Source organism: Mustelus asterias, chromosome 14, assembly GCF_964213995.1.
Source record: "Mustelus asterias chromosome 14, sMusAst1.hap1.1, whole genome shotgun sequence".
In the NCBI taxonomy this organism is placed as follows: domain Eukaryota; kingdom Metazoa; phylum Chordata; class Chondrichthyes; order Carcharhiniformes; family Triakidae; genus Mustelus; species Mustelus asterias.
The window spans coordinates 6,258,504-6,278,784 of record NC_135814.1 but is presented as its reverse complement, the minus strand read 5'-3'; the positions used below and the strand labels follow the sequence as shown (position 1 = coordinate 6,278,784).

General features: G+C 43.8%; 1 protein-coding gene across 1 annotated transcript in view; it reads right to left on the bottom strand.

The window, feature by feature from the left end:
• Positions 1 to 11,360, bottom strand: part of cfap65 (cilia and flagella associated protein 65) — a 152,341-nt gene extending 140,981 nt beyond the window's left edge. The window contains exons 1-2 of the mRNA XM_078229291.1: positions 11,190 to 11,360; positions 1,477 to 1,554 (exon numbers count right to left, since the gene is read on the bottom strand). Coding sequence (XP_078085417.1) covers positions 1,477 to 1,554; positions 11,190 to 11,360 — 249 coding nt within the window. The remainder of the gene's footprint in view (positions 1 to 1,476; positions 1,555 to 11,189) is intronic.
• Positions 11,361 to 20,281: the final 8,921 nt, after the last annotated feature.

The following is a 20,281-nucleotide window of genomic DNA, read 5'->3' as shown; positions in this document are numbered from 1 at the left end:
TGGTAAATGCGCAGGGTTACAGGGATAGGACAGGGGAGGTAGGCCGAGGTAAGATGCTCTTTCAGAGAGGTCAGTGCAGACTCAATGGGCCAAATGGCCTCCTTCTGCACTGTCGGGGTTCTATGGATTCTAAAGCAAGGAAACGAGGCTATTGTAACATTTGTCACACTTATGGTACAAATTATACTGTAGAATACTTTAGAGAGTGGAGGTGGGAGGAGTAGGTGAAGTGGCTTATGTAGTCGTTGATGTGGATAGAAAGAAAGATTTTATTCTTGACTGCTTTGCCTTTTCCTTTTCAATTTTGTAAAGATCTCGGTAAGGAGCATTAGTCGTGTCAATCATCCTACATGTTTGTTTTATGGTCTGTTATATTTTAACTCTTCAGCTAATCCTATGAGATCTGCCATCATCTTGATTGTAAAATGAGCCTTCTTAGGCTCTTCTTCTGGTCCTATAAGCCAGCATTGGTTTACATTTAAAACCCGTCACATTGGCACATGGTTAGAGTGTTAGCCTGCTCTTTGCACTTTAAAACCAGGGGCTGTCCTTTCTTCTTTGGATGTGAAAGATGCTACTTGGTATTTTCTTCCAGAACAGACAGATCCCTCTGCGTTAAAGACCCGCTCTGCCTGGTAGCCTCTCTCCTCAGTGTATTTCTGTAACACCATGGCAAACTCTCCTGCTCTGCATGGTCAGCTGATGCATCTTCCCCCACCTATTTCATATTATGCAGCCGAAAACACTTTTTACGATCAAACCATCCTGTATTGGCTGAGAATCCTTTGGAAGGCAAAGGAGGGGCGCATCTTGCATCACCTTCATCATCACTATTATCTCCGGTGACACTATGCCCTTTAAAACTTTTAATACACGAGTAAAATTCAAGTGCTTATTTTGAATGATTTGACCATTAACTGGAGTCCTCCTGTTGATGCTGGTGCTCTATCCACATGTTTTGTAACTTCTCCATTTCCTCCAAATGTGAGTCTCCCCTACTTACAAAAGTTAACCTAACAGTACGACTGACACTGGCCTTTACTCTTTCTTCAGACTGCATAATGTACCTGATTGTAGATTCATTGACGCTGTATTCCCTGGCCAACATGGTTTTTCACTCAACCTAGGATTGTGACTTTTTGTGCTAGTGTCATCGCTTTCCTAGGATATTTTCTGCTTGACTCTTACTTACTCACTTTGAGTACGCTGCACTGTACCAATATTGTAACATACTGATTATAACCTCTCAGTTCATGTATCATTCTTGTAAATAACAGAATCATAGAATTGTTATGGTGCAAAAGGAGGCTATTTGGCCCATCATGTCAACACCAGCCCAAATGGCCTCCTCTGCAATGTAAACAATTCTGTGATTCACAAAAATGAGAAGTTATATGCGATGTAATCTTCTTCACATCCTTTCATACACAAATGAAATAACATATTAATCACCCACAGGGTGTATGATGGACCTACCTTAGTATAAGCTTTCAGTGACACATCTTGAAAAGGGACAGACTTCATGGAACACGTCGAGGTCAACATGTTTAAACACTGTCAAAGTGAAATAAAAAGGCTATCAGAACCGTGAACTCTATGATTTTACATAAAAGTTAAAGTTTTCTGGCAAGAGATGCAAGGAAATATGAGTTGGAGTGTTTTGATGCAGGAGGTGGTAATGACTTAGAACTCACTTCCCACAACTCACTTCCCACAATGTCAGCTACGACTCTCACCAACTTTTACAGATGCACCATAGAAAGCATTCTTTCTGGTTGTATCACAGCTTGGTATGGCTCCTGCTCTGCCCAAGGCCACAAGAAACTACAAAAGGTTGTGAATGTAGCCCAATTCATCACGCAAACCAGCCTCCTATCCATTGACTCTGTCTACACTTCCCACTGCCTCGGCAAAGCAGCCAGCATAATTAAGGACCCCACACACCCCGACATTCTCTCTTCCACCTTCTTCCGCTGAGAAAAAGATAGAAAAGTCTGAGGTCACATACCAACCAACACAAGAACAACTTCTTCCCTGCTGCCATCAGACTTTTGAATGGGCCTACCTTGCACTAACTTGATCTTTCTCTACACCCTAGCTATGACTGTAACACTACATTCTGCACTCTCTCCTTTCCTTCTCTATGAACGGTATATTTTGTCTGGATGGTGCGCAAGAAACAATACTTTTCACTGTATGTTAATACATGTGACAATAATAAATCAAACCAAATCAAATCAACAGTGTTAGAAGTGGAAACAAGCAAGGATTCCAAAAGGAAATTGGATGGGTACTTGAATAAAATAAACTTGCAGGGTTAAGGGAATCAAGTGAGAAAGTTGGACTGACTGCATCGCTCCTCTGGGAGCTGGTAGGAACTTGACTGGCAATATGGGAGGGAGGCAGTGGTGTCGTGGTATTGTCACTGGACTAGTAATCCAAAGACCCAAGGTAAGGTAAGGCTCTGGAGATCTGGGTTCAAATCCCACCACGATAGATAAATTCAATAGAAATCTGGAATCAAGAGTCTAATGAAACCACTGTCGTAAAAGCCATCTGATTCTCTAATGTCCTTTAGTGAAAGAAATCTGCTGTCCTAACCTGGTCTGGCTTATATGTGACTCCATCACAATGTGGTTGACTCTTAAATGCCAACTGGGGACAGGCAATAAATAATGGCCCACATCCCATGAGTGAATTAAAAAAATGGTTGCGGGAGATCACATGATGTAAGTGCAGAGGCGAAGGCGAGCCTGACAAGGGTGTATGATATATGAGTACAGAGGCCTTTATTGCCTGTTAACCTGCGAAAATCAGGATGATCTTTTTTTTCTTTTTGAAGGTATTCATCCACTGGCCTGCTTCGACAGTGGAACGAGGGAGGCCATATTTTAATGTGCATTGTTGTTTGCATTCAATCGTGGTTTTGATGATTGGTACTGGGGGAGCGGGGTGGATGGGAGAGTCTGCCCACCCTGCTTCTGGCTCTCTATCAAGGGCTAAATCTTGAGTTTCGATGTTTGCAATACAGAAATATTTCCTTGTTTGGGGAGTGTTTGTGGGTCTCCTTCTTTCTATTGGACAACATGCTGAGTTGGTTATGTGACATGAGGGTTGTGCAGTATTTATCTGGGTTCTTTATGTGCTGTAGTTCTTGCATTTGCACTGAAGGAGTACAATTTTTAGTACCCTTCACTGGAGAAGATTGGGTTCTCTTTTTTTGTTATACGCGTCTCTGGTGTTATTGGAATGGGGGAATTATGTACTAGTGCACGCCCAGATGTGGTTTGTTAATCCTTGGATATCTAGCCTTGTTAAATTGGTCTTCTATTTTGACTTGGCTGCATGGGCAGTGACAGTGGTTACTAGATTACTTGGCTCATGGAATGTACAGTGGACATATTATCTGGTTGTTGGGGTTTCTCTGATGAGGGGAAATGGGTCAAATCTCATTGATTGTGGGTCCTAAATGGTTATCTCTGGGATGCCAAGTCAACACATAAGTCTGGTAACAATATTCTTGTTTTTCTCTCCCCCCCCCCTCCCGCAATTTACTCTTGTCTAATTCCCTCTCTCGTGCCAAACTCCGACTGCTGCTGAGATGCTGAGCATGGCAGGTTGCTATGCTTCCTCATTTAGTGCCATTCTCGAGGAGCCTCAAGGAGGGTGGGGACAAAGGGGACATCTTTCTGATGTTCCCTCCCACCCTAGAAATTATTCCCACCCTCCCACCGCCAATCCTGTAACCATTGTTGACATCAGCAAAATCAGTTCCATTAAATCGAAGGTGGAATATCACTTGGTTAATCACCATCTTCCAGAGTTTTCCTGGCTGACCTCCCATCTTACACCTCCAGAAACTTGAATTTGTTCAAAACCCTGTTGCCCATGTCCTAACTTGTACAAAGTCCCATTCATCTAACATCCCTAAACTTGTTGGCCTATTCTGGCAACACCTCAATTTTAAAATTCATATTGCAGAACTCAAATCATTTCTTCGTCTCTCACCTCCCTATCTATGTCACCTCCTCCAAAGCCTTAACTCTCCAAGATCTCTGCACTCCTCCAATTCTGGCCTCTTGCCCCTGATTTTCATCACTCTGCCATTGGTGGCAGTGCTTATAGTTGTTGAGGCTCTAAGCTCTGGGAATTGCCTCCCAAACCTCTCCGCTCCCCTCCCCGCCCTCCCTGCCCACCCCATCCTTCTCCCCTAAGATGCTCCTAAAACCCTACTTCAATTACCAAGTTTCCTATCCTAATGCCCCCTTTTGTGATGCAGTGTCACATCTTCTCTGACTATGCTGCTATGAAGTAGCTTGGGATGTTTTACAACTTTACAATGGTCTATAAATTTTTGTTACAGTCACCACATCTCATTGTTCAACAACACATACTATGAGGTCAGACACAGGGCAGGATTTTCTGGCCCCGTTGTGGTGTGTTTTCTGGCAGTGGAGGCTGCTCACCATTGGCCATCGGCAGGATCTTCCAGTCAAGCCGGTATCTATGCCGTTTCGCATGGCTCGCCCATCCTGTCGCCGAGGAGGTCCCTTGCAGAACTGGAAGATCCCACCAGTGGGAAGGGCTGGAAAATCTCACCCATATACTTCTAGAGCCAACAAGTGGAGAATACACCACCCGCCTTTTGCTTATGAACCTGGTTGCTTCAAAGGGGCTTTTTACCATCAGTGTTTATGGATTAAACTTCTATCATGAGGTACATTTACCACTCTACAATGGGGTGCAGTGACATAGGAAGATGGAAACAAGAGTGGACCATTCAATTAGATCCTGGCTGATCTGTATCTTAACTCCATCCACTTACTATGGTTCCAAATCCCTGAGGTTCCTTACGCAACAAAAAATGATTGACCTCAGTTTTGACAATTTGATCTGACCCCAGCCTCAACAGCTTTTTTGGGGTGAGCAGAAAGTTGCACATCTCCACTACCCTTTGTGTGAAGAAGTGCTTCTTGTTATCAGCCCTGTGAAAGGATACAACCCCTTCTTCTGGACTTTTCCCATCGGAGGAAATACTTACTCTCTTATCTGCCCACCAAACTTCTTTAACAATTTTAAACACCTCAGCTAGATCACCCCCATACTCAATTCCATTTACCCACCTTTGTTCAACATCCCCTTAATAACCTCATTTAACAAAAAATTATTAGTACCCTCACCTAACACAAAAGACTATCAACCCCGGGTTTGATATTTTCAATTTACTGAGCCCCAATAGCTTTTTTGGGGGTGAAGTGAGTACCACATATCCAGCACATGCCTGGAAACAAAAGAAAGGCCAGTACCAGAAAACCTGACAATCAAAGTGAAGAAGGAATATAAAAATAACTATAATACTAAGTGACCTTTCAGTTAACTGCAATTATAATCGAGATGCTGTTGTCCTTTAAATTGCTCAGCAAGTAAGGCACTCTCCTATTACCAGACTGATGGAATAATATAGTACTGAGCATCAGGTCCAGAATTTATTACAATCTCACAACTCTTACCCTATTCCCCATTTACTTAAGTGGAATTGCTACATATGGTAAATGCAAAACCAATAATTCTGATTAGGTTAAAACATTGCAATCTGTTCATATTATGCTAATGACTTTCTCCCATTGATTAAATAGCAGGTATAAATATTGCTGGGGAGTTAACTTGGCATTTAGAGTTCTGTTATAAACGAAAGGTTTATGACAACTTCACTGAGATACTGCGATATTTGTGCACAAAATAATGACATCACAAGTGACCCCTCTATGAGAGTCTTCCGTATGGAGAATTGTGAAGCCATGTCACAAAAGCGCAAGGAAAAATGCAAAATATATACCTATTGATTACACTTTAACTGAAATACCTGGTGACACACGAAAATGAGTCAGTCCTTCTGATCTTGGGTTGTACCTGGAGAAAGTATTTGGAGCTCTTTAGCAAGGTGAAGCATTGGCCTTTACAGGTCTGTCAGTAGCGGTGGCAGAAATTTGAGTTGATGGATTAAGAGTATCCCATCAGCATTACACACCAGTGACTTAAGTTCAGTTGGCTTACATTCAGTTTCTCTGACAGTGAAATGCTGTCAGCATGCCAAACAGTCTGACTGACAGGTGATTGTTCGGAACTGGACAGTCCTGCTGTTGATCCTATAAAGGTTTGTACCTTTCATAATGAGCTATTGCACCATCTCCAGGATAGCAGAACATTGAAAAGTGGGTAATGGCCCAGGATTTGCTGCAAAAATAAAAGCGATTTGGACGGCGCTAACCATTATTAACGCGTGACTTATTCGGCCACCAGAGAGGGGGACGCTATGAGTTGTGAAAGGCCACAAGTTGCTGGACTGCTCCATTTACCTTGCAAAAACAGGACCCGAACCTTCAATTTCCCCATGTGTTTCAAGAAATTTCTGCATTTGCGCCACTAAAATGAATGAAAGTCACCGCAGAGAGTTAGGGCTGATTCGTAACGATGCAAAGACCCCTTTTTTATGACTAGATTTAATGATTCCCCAGCTCTGAAAGTGAATAATTGAAGCTGTGGGGTCTTACTCCTGTGGATAGTACATTGTTCCGAGGCTTTTTTATTAATCTTGTATATTTCTCTCTCTCTTAATCCAAACTTTCTTTCCCTCTGTTCATTTATCTTCCTGTGTCTAAATTTAGCCTAATTCTTCCTATTTCCTGCACCGTCATTCCGCGCTCTATCCTTAAATCTAAGGAGTCACACTGTTGGTCCTCTCAGTTATTAAGGTTCCAGATATCCCATTGACTTCACTTGAAGGGTGAGGAAAAAAATACCTCATGAATAGGGCACACAAAATGGCCCAATCCAGTAAAATCTGGATTATATAGATTTATTTCAGGAAATACCTTTGACACCGTGTGTAAATAATTTGAGATATGATATGTGGAAAGTGTAGCATGCTTGGGAGGGACAGGTGACTTTGGACTTACGTTTGCCAAAGCTCTCCAACACTGAGAGTTGGTGAGGGGGGCAGGAGTGGGCAGGTTTCCTCACCTCTCATCGGACTTTGTTAATTAGGCAACTCAGCAGAGAAGGAGGCTCCAAAAACAACCCCACCCTCAAAAATGGAAAGCGCAGCACATCAATGCAAAAGTCAAGGTTGAAGCATTTGCACCCATCTTCAACCAGATGTGTCACATGGATGATCCATCTCAGCCTCCTCTTGACGCCATCATAGATGTCAATCTTCAGTCAATTCAATTCACTCCACATGATATCATGAAGTGGCTGAAGGCACTCGATATAAGACCATAAGATCATAAGACATAGGAGCAGAGTTAGGCCACTCGGCCCATCGAATCTGCTCCACCACTCAATCATGGCTGATATTTTTCTCATCCCCATTCTCCTGCCTTTTCCCCATAACCCCTGATCCCCTTATTAATCAAGAACCTATCTATCTCTGTCTTAAAGACACTCAATGACCTGACCTCCACAGCCTTCTGCGGCAAAGATTTCCACTGATTCACCACTCTCTGGCTGAATAAATTCCTCCTCATCTCTGTTTTAAAGGATCATCCCTTATAAAAAGATATGAGCCCTGACAACATCCCAACTGTAGCACTGAAGACCTGTGCTCCAGAACTAGCCTTGCTCTTAGCTAAGCTGTTCCAGTACAGCTACAATGCTGACATTTACCTACCAGACAACGTGAAAATTTGTCCAGATATTTCCCATCCACAAAACAGAGGACAAATCAAACCCAGCCAAATACCGCCCCATTAGTCTACATCAGTGAAGTGATGAAATATGTCATGGACAGTGCAGTCAAGCAGCACTTACTCAGCAACAATCTGTTCACCAATGATTTGCCAGAGCCACATAGTTCCAGAACTTGTTGCAGCCTTGGTCCAAACACAGACAAACCTGAGTGACTAACTGTCCTTGACATCAAGGCAGTATTCAAACAAGTGTGGCATCAAGGAGTCTGAGCTCTAACGCCAATCACTCTAGTATGTGCATGTTGTCAGGGCCCAGAGCCTTTCTGTAACCAGTGCCTTCAGCAATTTCTTAATATCATGTGGAATGAATTAGATTGGTTGAAGATTGACATCTGTGATGGCCTCAGGAGGAGGCTGAGATGGATCATCCACTCAACACATTGACTGAAGATAGGTGCAAATGGCTGGAACGTTCCTGCTGTTCATGCTGGCGGGATCTTCTGGTCCTGCCGACGGCGCACCCCCACCACAGGTTTCCTAGCACCATGGAGTACAGTCAATAGGAAACCCTATTGACAGCGGCGGGACCAGGAGATCCTGCTGCCGGCAACCAACACACTGCCTCCCGATGTGAGAAACAAGACCTTAGGGTGAAGTTCATCGGACCTGGGGATTTGTCAGCCGCAGACCGAGCAATTTGCTCAACACCATTTCCTCGGTGATTGGAAATTTTCCTGAGTTCCTTTTTCCCCTTTCCTGAGTTACAGCTATTTCTGGGATGTTACTTGTATCCTCTATAGTGAAGACCCACACAAGATACCTGTTTAGTTCATCTGCCATAGCTCTGCTTTCCATTATCAATTCCCCAGACACACTTTCTATAGGACCAGTGCTCACTTTGTTAACCCTTATTTAAATATGTGTAGAAACTCTTACTTTCATTTTTATATTACTAGCTAGCTTTCTCGTATCCTTGTTTTTCTCTCCTTATCAATCTTTTTATCATTCTTTGATGTCTTTTATATTTGTTCTAATCTTCTGACCTTTGCATAAATATTTGCTTTTTCTTTAAGTTTAATAGTTCAAGTTTATTTATTAGTGTCACAAGTAGGCTTACATTATTCCTGCAATGAAGCTACTGTGAAAATACTTTTGTCACCACACTCCGGCGCCTGTTTGAGTACACTGAGGGAGAATTTAGCATGGCCAATGAACCTAACCAGCATGTCTTTCAAGACTGTAGGAGGAAACCGGAGCTCCCGGTGGGAACCCACGTAGATACGGGGAGAACGTGCAGACTCCGCACAGACAGTGACCCAAGCTGGGAATCAAACCCAGGTCCCCGGCGCTGTGAGGCAACAGCACTAGCCACCGTTGTCTTTAAGTAAATTAATTAACTAAATTAACCAAACTAAATTGAATTTTTCTTTCGCATGGGAATGTGTCTGTTCTGTGTATGTTGAAGTACCCCTTTAAATGTCTGCCACTGAACTTCTATTGATCTATCCCTTAAGTATATTTGCCAATTCACTCTAGCTAGCTCTGTTTTAATGCCCCCATAATTGCCCTTATTTAAGTTTAAAATACCAGCCTTGGATGCACTGTTCTCTCCCTCAAACTGAATGTAAAATTCAATCACATTATGATCGCTGCTACCTCGGGGTGCTTTCACTCTGAGGTTGTCATTTCATCCTATCACATTGCACAAAATGGGGGACATGAGAATAAAAAGATATGGGACCGCATAGGGATATTAGTGCTTTATAATTAGGTTGTTAATGGTCAAATCAGCTCTACTTCCAGCCTCCAAGACTTGTCTAAAATAAGACACGAGTTGAGTTGAAAATCTTATTACATTGTACAACAGCGATAATTCCAAGGAATGATGCACTGCCTCACAATACTTGACTTACTTATTCCACCTTGTGTCCAACAAAAATGTTTTTCATTCATGGACATATATGCCATGCAACATTCAAACCCAAGAGCAGCCCATCATCTCAAACCTTCAAATGTAAAATATGTAAATAGATAGTAGAACAGGAGCCTCTGACACTGGCTTCTACATAACAATTCCATTTCTACAAAGTCTCATCAAAAATGAAATCCATACATTTGGGTCCACGATGAATGCAGTTTTTATTGGTCTCAATGACTCTGGGCAATGGAAGATCACCAGAAATTGCAAGTTTCAGTAAAGCTGGAGTGGGAATGTGAACTGTCCCAGTCAAACACCCTGCCTGAGCACATTCGTAGAGAAGGACTACTTGTGTGGATTCTGCAACATGGTGCCCCTTCAGCCAGGCTAAAATGCAACATAGGGGGGTACCCAATCCACACCAGCACAGGTCAAATTCCCTACAACACTACAGATCTGAAGAAGAGTCACACGGACTTAAAACATTATCTCTCTCTAAAGATGCTGCCAGACTACTGAGGTTTTCCCAGCATTGTATGTTTTATAACTTTAGAACAATACTGTGTCCTGAACCCATATAGGATGGGTGGGGGGGAGGGGGGCTCCCCAATCTCCCTGTACTTATGGGTGGGTGGGTGGGGGAGGGCTCTGCAATTCCTCTGAACACTTCAAGGGTCAGAAATCTCACACAACCTCAAGGTGTGGCCCCAGTCTCCCTGTACCTTGGGGGGGAGGTGGAGTCCAAACTTTCCTTGTACCTTGCGGGGGGGGAATCTCCAATCTCTCTGTGCCCCTCAAGGATTCTCAATTTCGCAGTACCTCATGGGGGTTGGGGAGATGGGGAGGTGGGGGGTGGGGGGGGGCAATCTCCCTGTAACTCAGGATGGGAATCTCCAATCTCCCTGTACCCCCTGGGGGTCGTCAATCGCCCAGTACCTCATGGAGTGGTTGGGGTTCCCTGAGCTGCCTGTACCCCTCGGAGGGGTGGGGGGGGGGGGTCAAAACCCCTTGTAAATTGGGTGGGAATCTCCAATCTCCCTGTACCCTTCAGAGATCCTCAATCTCTCAGTACCTCAAAGGGAAGGGGGGTGGGGGGAGTGGATTGTCCCTGATCTCTCTGTACCTCTTGGGGTTCCAGATCCCCTTGTATCTGAGGAGGAGGGGGTCCCCAATCTTGCTGTAAATCTGAGGGGGGGGGGGTCCCTAATTCCGCTAGTTGGGGGGGTTGACTCCTACCTCTCTGTACATCTGGGGTTGGGGGATCCCCAGTCTCCCTGTACCTCTGTGGGGGGGGGGGGGGGGGGGGGGTCCTGATTCCTCTGGGTTGGGGGTCCCCAGTTTCCCTGTACCTCTGTGGGGGGGGGGGGGGGTCCTGGTTCCTCTGGGTTGGGGGTCCCCAGTCTCCCTGTACCTCTGTGGGGAGGGGGGGGGGGTTCCTGATCCCTCTGGGTTGGGGGTCCTCAGTCTCCCTGTACCTCTGTGGGGAGGGGGGGGGGGTCCCGATCCCTCTGGGTTGGGGGTCCCCAGTCTCCCTGTAGCTCAGGAGGTCCCTGATCCCCCTCTCCCCGCCCTCTCTCTCTCACCTGTCCCGCTCCCGCTCCCGGTCTCTCCGGCCTCCGTCTCTCTCGGGCTCCCTGCGCCGCGTTCCGGCGGCCCCGTCCCCATGGCAACCAGCGGCGCCGCTGTCCCTGGCAACGGCCGGCGGCCCGCACTGCGCAGGCGCAGTGAGTCCGGCCCCGTGGCAGGATTTGCATTTGTATAGCGCCCCGCACACCCCCACTGGCTTCACACCACAGGGTGTGCTTTCTAAAGTGTAATAGCTTCTTTCTGAAGTGAAGAAGGTGATCTGGGATTGAAGGGGGTCTTGGTCAGTTGGGCACAGTCCAACGCTGGCATCTCCACCTCTTGATCAATTGGGCCAGTGGGCTGACGAATGGCACATGGAGTTTTTAGAACATTACAGCGCAGTACAGGCCCTTCGGCCTTCGATGTTGCGCCGACCAGTGAAACCAATCTAAAGCCCATCTAACCTACACTATTCCAATATCATCCATATGTTTACCCAATGACCATTTAAATGCCCTTAATGTTGGCGAGTCCACTACTGCTGCAGGCAGAGCATTCCACGCCCTTACTACTCTGAGTGAAGAACCTACCTCTGACATCTGTCCTATATCTATCACCCCTCAATTTAAAGCTATGTCCCCTCGTGCTAGCCATCACCATCCGAGGAAAAAGGCTCTCACTATCCAGCCTGTCTAATCCTCTGATCATCTCGTATGCCGCTATTAAGTCACCTCCTAAACTTCTCTCTAACGAAAACAACCTCAAGTCCCTCAGCCTTTCCTCATAAGACCTTCCCACCATACCAGGCAACATCCTAGTAAATCTCCTTTGCACCCTTTCCAATGCTTCCACATCCTTCCTATAATGCGGCGACCAGAACTGTACGCAATACTCCAAGTGCGGCCGCACCAGAGTTTTGTACAGCTGCAACATGACCTCCTGGCTCCGAAACTCAATCCCTCTACCAATAAAAGCTAACACTCCGTACGCCTTCTTAACAACCCTATCAACCTGGGTGGCAACTTTCAGGGATCTATGCACATGGACACCGAGATCTCTCTGTTCATCCACACAAGTATCTTACCATTAGCCCAGTACTCTGTAATCCTGTTACTCCTTCCAAAGTGAAGGTGAATCACCTAATTTAGACAAATGCGAGGTGATTTATTTTGGTAGATTGAACCAGGGCAGGACTTACTCAGTTAATGGTAAGGCATTGGGGAGAGTTACAGAACAAAGAGATCTAGGGGAACATGTTCATAGCTCTTTGAAAGTGGAGTCACAAATGGACAGAGTGGTGAAGAAGGCATTCGTCATGCTTGGTTTCATCGGTCAGAACATTGAATACAGGAGTTGGGACATCTTGTTGAAGTTGTACAAGACATTGGTAAGGCCACACTTGGAATACTGTGTACAGTTCTGGTTACCCTATTACTGAAAGGATATTATTAAACTAGAAAGAGTGCAGAAAAGATTTTCTAGGATGCTACCGGGACTTGATTTGAGTTATAAGGAGAGGCTGGATAGACTGGGATTTTGTTCTCTGAAGTGTACGAGACTTAGGGGTGAATTTATAGAGGTCTATAAAATAATGAGGGGCATAGATAAGGAAGATAGTCAACGTCTTTTCCTGAAGGTAGGGGAGTCTAAAACTAGAGAGCGCAGGTTTAAGGTGAGATGGCTCCAGAGAGGCTAATTTTTCAATCAGCAGGTTTATTTATTTATTATTTATTAGTCACAAGTAAGGCTTACATTGTAGGAGGAAACCAGAGCACCCAGTGGAAACCCACATAGACATGGGGAAAACAAGCAAACTCCACACAGACAGTGACCCAAGCCAGGAATCGAACTGGGTCTCTGGTGCTGTGAGAGTGGTAAGTGTCTGGAACAAGCTGGCAGAGGCAGCAGTAAAGGCGGGTATAATTTTATCTTTTTTAAAGCATTTAGACAGTTACATGGGTAAGATGGGCATAGAGGGATATGGGGCAAATGTGGGCAATTGGGACTGGCTTAATGGTAAAAACTGGGCGGCATGGACAGGTTGGGCCAAAGGGCCTGTCTCCATGCTGTAAACCTCAATGACTTATTGACACTGTTGTAAAGAGAACAAAGAAAGACTTGTATTCATGTAGCACCTTTCTTGTTCTCAGGATTTCCCAAAGTGGCTTTACAGGCAATTAACATTTAAAGTTAACTTATTTGTGTCACAAGTAGGCTTACATTAACACTGCAATGAAGTTACTGTGAAAATCCCCGCATCGCCACACTCCGGCGCCTACTCAGGTACACTGAGGGAGAATTTAGCATGGCCAATGCACCTAACCAGCAAGTCTTTCGGACTGTGGGAGGAAACCGGAGAACCCAGTGGAAACCCACGCAGACACAGGGAGAATGTGCAAACTCCACACAGACAGTGACCCAAGCCAGGAATCAAACCCGTGTCTGTGGCACTGTGAGGCAGCAGTGCTAACCACTGTGCCACCGAGCTGCCCCAGTGACACAGTAGCTAATTCATTCGTTTTGAAATGTTAATCACTATTGTAATTTATGAAATTGGCAGCTGCCAATTTGCACACAGCAATATCCCACAAGCAGCATTCTGATAGTGCTCAGGCCATCTGCTTTTAGTGATGTTGGTCGAGTGATTTTTAAGTTCAAGCCTTCCTTTCTTACTCACTCACTAAAACTAGATTTGGAAATGTCAACAATTCTCTTTATCCAAGATTATGCATGAGGTTCAGATGGAATTGGTCCTTAAGTACCTGCTGTGGCTAAGTGGGTGGCATCCTCGCCTCTGAATTGCAAGGTTTTAAGTTCAAACTCCAGTCCAGAACTCAGAGAGTGTTGTCTTTCAGATGAGATGCTAAACAAAGGTTCTCTTCAGTTGGATGTAAAAGATTGCCGGGATTATTGTGGAGAGGGATTTTGGGGAAACATCCTGCTGAATAATAAACCCTCAATCAACATCACAAACACAGTCATCTGGTCATCACCAGATTGCTGTGTGTGGGAGCTTTCTCTGTGCACATGAGCCATCATGTTTCCTATGTTGTAACAGTGACTAACATTTCAAAAAGCTCTCATTGGTTGTAAATGCTCCAGGTTGTCCTGAAAGGCTATTCACAATCCACAGACTTTCAAATGTAAGCCAGGCATGCCCTGGTCATCACTCCTCAGTTTAGCTCATCTTGTCTCTTAGCAGTCAGTTGAGTTGGAGACTGGAAGAGAGATAAGATGCGTCTCTCAGATCTGCTTGAAGCTGGAGTCTTATAATGGAATAATCTAGCCAGGACTAGAGTTCCACAGAAAAAAATGAAGAGAACTACTGGAAGGTCCAGAGTTTCAGAGAGCTGTAACAAGAAGATTTCAGAACATCTGAAACTCAGTGATTAGAAACTACTGGAAAACAGACTTCTGTTCGGAGAATGAGGAAAAGTTGGGACAGATTGATTGGTGAGAATTACATGAAAAAAGTTTTCTAAAAGTAACTCAAGTAATTGTTTTATTACTGTCTGCAAACAAATTGGAAATTAGTGACTGAAACCTAAAAGGTGATAGAACAGTGTGATGTCATTAAGAGTGTGGAAGGAAGAAGGAGTTGGTTCAAAATACTGGTATAGAATCACTGCTAAGGTGGAGTGGAAGCTCTAGTCAACTAGGTCTTTGGAAAACGCAAACTGGATTTTAGAATGCGGATTGCTAACTGAAAGTATTGCTACGAGAGAAGAATTTAAAGCCTATTTCTGGGAGTGGAATTTAGACCCTCTGTTATGACAATCATCTGGGAGGGGGGAGGTCGCTTTTGAGGAGAAATCCTCAGAAACTATTGACTTTGGGTGCTTCAAATATATTGTGTCATCCGTAGTAACCTTAAACTTGCATGTAGGTGTTAAGCTAAAGGAGGAGTAGAGAAGTATTGGATTATAATCCATTTTTTAAAAATGTTGAATAAATGTTTTCTTTGATTATTATAAATGAATTATTGGCCCTGTGACTCCATTATCTCCACATTTGATAAAACCAAAGATAAAAATAACTTATGTTCTTTTTGAGCTGGGGTTCCATTCTGGGAGCCTCCTGTCCAGTTATAAAACCGCTGAGAACCCTCTTAATGTTATAACTGGGCAGGAAGATCCCAGAATGGAACACGAGCTCAAAAGATCATATCAAGTGCCAAAATGCATGCTTAGGCCAATACTTGGTGTATAAGTCAACCCACCATTTTTCAGCTAATAAAAATCAATGCTTAGGACAATACTTGCATAAGGATTCAGCCTCAAACCTTCAGAGATATATCTTTAGGGTTCCACATAAGTCAGCAAGTGGGATCAAGCTGATGACCGACTTTGTAGACAAGATGCATTTAAGACATGCTCTCACAGAGCAGACTGCACATGGCGACCAATCAAAGGAAATTGATCTTCCTGCACCAACATTAGCAGTTCCCATTTTATACTCGGCATATAAGTCAACCCCCATTTTTAGAAAAATTTTCAAAGCTTCAAAGATTGACTGATACACAACTATCCATAGTATATTCCCCAGAATTTTGAAGAGTATGAGGTGGTTTGATTTTGATTTGATTTATTATTGTCACATTTATTCGTATACAGTGAAAAGTATTGTTTCTTGCCTGCTATACAGACAAAGCATACCGTTCATAGAGAAGGAAAGGAGAGAGTGCAGAATGTAGTGTCACAGTCATAGCTAAGGTGTAGAGAAAGATCAACTTAATGAGAGGTAGGTCCATTCAAAAGTCTGATGGCAGCATGGAAGAAGCTGTTCTTGAGTCGGTTGGTACGTGACCTCAGACTTTTGTATCTTTTTCCTGACGGAAGAAGGTGGAAGAGAGAATATCTGGGGTCCGTGGGGTCCTTAATTATGCTGGCTGCTTTTCCAAGGCAGGGGAAGTGTAGACAGTGATGTCACAGAAACATAAACATTTTTATGGAGCTTGACAGGATAGATGGTGGAAGGTTGTTTCTACTGGCAAGTCAACACAGGGCCAAAGTCTCAGATTATTGGGTCAGAGATGAGGAAAAATTAGGCAACAAGGTTGTGAATCTATCCTACCTCAGAGGGTTATGGATGCTGAATCATTGAGTATATTCATGTCAGAGATTGATAGATTTTTAGATATCAGGTAAATTAAGAATATACAGTAGTGTGGGAAAGTGGAGTTGAAATGGAAGACAAGCCTGCACAAGGCCAATTAGGGATAGGCAATAAACACTGGCCTTGTCATTGGTCCTCATATCCCAACAATAAATACAAAAGCCATAATCCTGTTGAATGGTGGCACAAACTCAAAAGGGCTGAATGGCCTGCTCCCGCACCTACTTCTCACGTTATTATTTTCTAATTAGAGACCTCAATAAAAGGAAAAATTTGTTGTGCTATGCCAGTCATCCCATGTCCTGTCTTGAGCACCTTAATCAATTTAGTGTCAAATTGTACATAAACTATCCTGATGGGCCTCAGCTGTGTCCAGATCTGAGCACCACGCTTTAGGAAAAATGTGAAGGTGTTGGAAAGAGTGCAGAAATGATTCACAAGAATGGTTCCAGATATGAGGAACTTCAGTTATGAAGATAGCTTGGAGAAATGGGGCAGCACGGTGACACAATGATTAGCACCGCTGCCTCACAGCGCTGGGACCTGGGTTCAATTCCCGGCTTGGGTCACTGTCTGTGCGGAGTTTGCATGTTCTCCCCGTGTCTGCGTGGGTTTCCACTGGGTTCTCCGGTTTCCTCTCACAGTCTGAAAGGCGTGCTGGTCAGTTGCATTGGCCATGCTAAATTCTCCCTCAGTGTACCCGAACAGGCACCGGAGTGTGACAACTAGGGGATTTTCATAGTAACTTCATTGCAGTGTTAATGTAAGTCTACGTTTGACACTAATAAATAAACCAACAAACAAGTTGGGACTGTTTTCACTGAAGAAAAGAAAAATGAGGGAGTAGAAAGGGAGAAATTCTTACTACTCGCGAAGGGATTGAGAAGAAGAGGGCGCAGATTTAAAGTAATTGGAAAAAGAAGCAAAAGTGATATGAGGATTTTTTTTTCTCACAGTGAATGGTTAGGGTCTGGAATGCACTGCCTGAAAGTGGAGATTCAATCGAGGCATTAAAAAGGGATTTGGATTGTCATCTAGAAAGGAATAATGTGCAGAGTTACAGGGAGAAGATGGGGAACTGGCACTAGGTGCATCGCTCATTTGGAGTGCCAATGACACAATGGGATGAATGGCCTCCTTCTGCATTGTAACAATTCAATGGTTCTGTGACTTCTCTGCATTGCATAAAATTTAACACGCATGGAAAAATAGGAATTTAAATGCATAACAAAAACATGTTTGTCACGCTTTTCGCATTTAATTAAGTACTTTTGAAATGTACCTAGTGTTGTTAGTTCATAAAATTGGTGCCCAATTTGCACACAGCAAGGTCCACCAGCAACAATGAGCTGAATAACCAGTTAATCTGTGCTTGGTGATATTGGTCAAGGGATTAGTTCTGGCATCACATTGGGAAAGATTTTTCACCTCCACTTAAAATTATGTCCAGAGGACAGGGCATGGCAGGGTGTGGGCTGGTGTGGGGGAGGGGAAGTCAAGTTAACATCTCATCTTAAAAGTGACAATTCTGACAGAGCAACAATCACCTCCATGTTGCACTGAAACCCATTGACCTACTCTGCCTCCCGGTCTCACAACACCTCAAATTTAAAGTTCTCACCATTAAATATATGGCCTTGCCTGTCCCTGTCTCTGTACCTTCCACAGCCCTAGAACCCTCAAGATCTCTGTGCTCCTCCAACTCTAGATCTTGGGGTTCCTAATTTCCAACACCCCACCTTTGGCAGCCGTGTCTTCAGATGCCGAGGCCTTAAGTCCTAGAATTCCCTACCCAAATCACACCCCCTCTCTCCTCTTTTAAGACCTTCTCTTAAAATCTTAAGACCACAAGAAACTACAAAGGGTTGTGCACGTAGCCCAGTCCATCACGTAAACCAGCCTCCCATCCATTGACTCCGTCTACACTTCCCTCTGCCTCGGCAAAGCAGCCGGCATAATTAAGGACCCCACACACCCTGGACATACTCTCTTCCAACTTTTTCCATCGGGAATAAGATACAAAAGTCTTAGATCACGTACCAACCGACTTAAGAACAGCTTCTTCCCTGCTGCAATCAGACCTTTGAATGGATTTACAATTTTTAAGTTGATCTTTCTCTACACCCTAGCTATGACTGTAACACTACATTCTGCACCCTCTCTTTACCTTCTCCTCTATATACTCTATGAACATTATGTTTTGTCTGTATAGCTCATGAGAAACAATACTTTTCACTGTATACCAATACATGTGACAATAATAAATCAAATCAACCTACCCCTTTAACCGAGCTTTTGGCACCTGTCCTAATATCCCCTTAGGTGACTTAGTGTCTATTTTCATCTGATTTTGCACCTTTGAATCGCCTTCCCTGCGTTATCGGTGCAATATAAATATGAGTTGTTGCTGTTGATGAAATATTTGTCTAGATAATGTGTTCAAATGCCCCCGTGGGACTTGAATCCAGAGGTGAGAGTGCTGAGTGAGTTTTTAAAAGAAAAGTTTGATGAGTCAGACTGACAAAGACATGAAATAAACGGACGGCAGACAGAGTAGAACCCAAAGAGAGAAAATGCTGGAAAATCTCAACAGGTCTGGCAGCATCTGCAAGGAGAGAAAGTAGCTGACGTTTCGAGTCCAGATGACCCTTTCGTTTTCTGATGCATTCAGTCTATCAGACCCACCCTAATATTCCGAGCTCCATCGTGTAGCTTAGCTAACCTCAATTATAATAGAGTCTGAAATATAGCTTTGCGTGACTTCATAGGTTAACAAAAATAAATTCCATTTAAATTCATCTTTATGAAAATGGAAAACACTGATTAAAGAGCACCAATGTGGGGCTTTTAATTTCTAATTCTTTCCTTGATTAATCCAATAAAAATTGATGTGTATTTGAATTGCAAGGGCGGGTTGTTTGTGAGAATTTTTATGAAATTATTTTTCACAACTCAACGGCAAAACCATTGCCTGCTGTTGATGTTCGGTCAATTTGTTTTAAATGCATTTGTTTGTAGCACACATTACCATGATTGCCTCTCATGCTAATACAGCTATCCATTTTCAATATTACTGCAGTACAATCTGTGCTCAGTCCACTTCTTATTTATTTTGCTTCATTTTATTTTGTCTCTTTGCCCTTCGTTCTTTGCTGAAAGTGCTGATTTAAGTTTATTTATTAGTCATAAGTAGGCTTACATTAGCACTGCAAGGAAGTTACTGTGAAAATCCCCTCGTCGCCGCACTCTGGCACCTGTTCAGGTACACTGAGAAGAGAGAACGTAGCATAGCCAATCCACCTAACCAGCACATCTCTGGACTGTGGGAGGAAACAAGACAGTGACCCAAGCCGGGAATCGAACCCAGGTCTCTGGCACAGTGAGGCAGCAGCGCTAACCACTGTACCACGGGTGCCGCCTTTGTATAGATTGTGTACGCAGTGCCAATTTGTGTACAGCTACAAGTTCAAGGGTTATCTAATACCTCAAACAGAGTTGGCTGCACTCCAGGTCGGGTGGTTCAATGGGCTGATTCACTCTGAGGGCTCACATTTAAGCCCAAAGCAGCCCTCACCTTAAAAGGCTATTTCTCCTTTTAAACGAGCAGGACTAGCCAAGAGACCATTCTGATGCTGACTGCTTTTATAGAGTTACCTACCTTTTACACAAGGTTCAGTCCTATCTCAGCCAGAGACTAATCCAACTCATGTTTGATGGGATTTAGTGAATCAGTATTCACTGGACAAGCTGTCTCCTGTTCCTTAGTTAGACAGTATGGTTTGAGTTTGGATTCACTGTGGGGCAATAGTGTTAGCAGGTATCCGATTCAGGTTTTAAACTTATTAAATGCATCAGTAACACACAAACAGGTCAATACGCTGGGATGATGGCATCGACTAGAACTAGAGACACCAACCATTTAATTTGAGGAAGGAAGAAGTGAGGCTGGATGCTCAGAAGTTTTGCTTTTCTCAGAGGTCACTTGGCCTGTGGA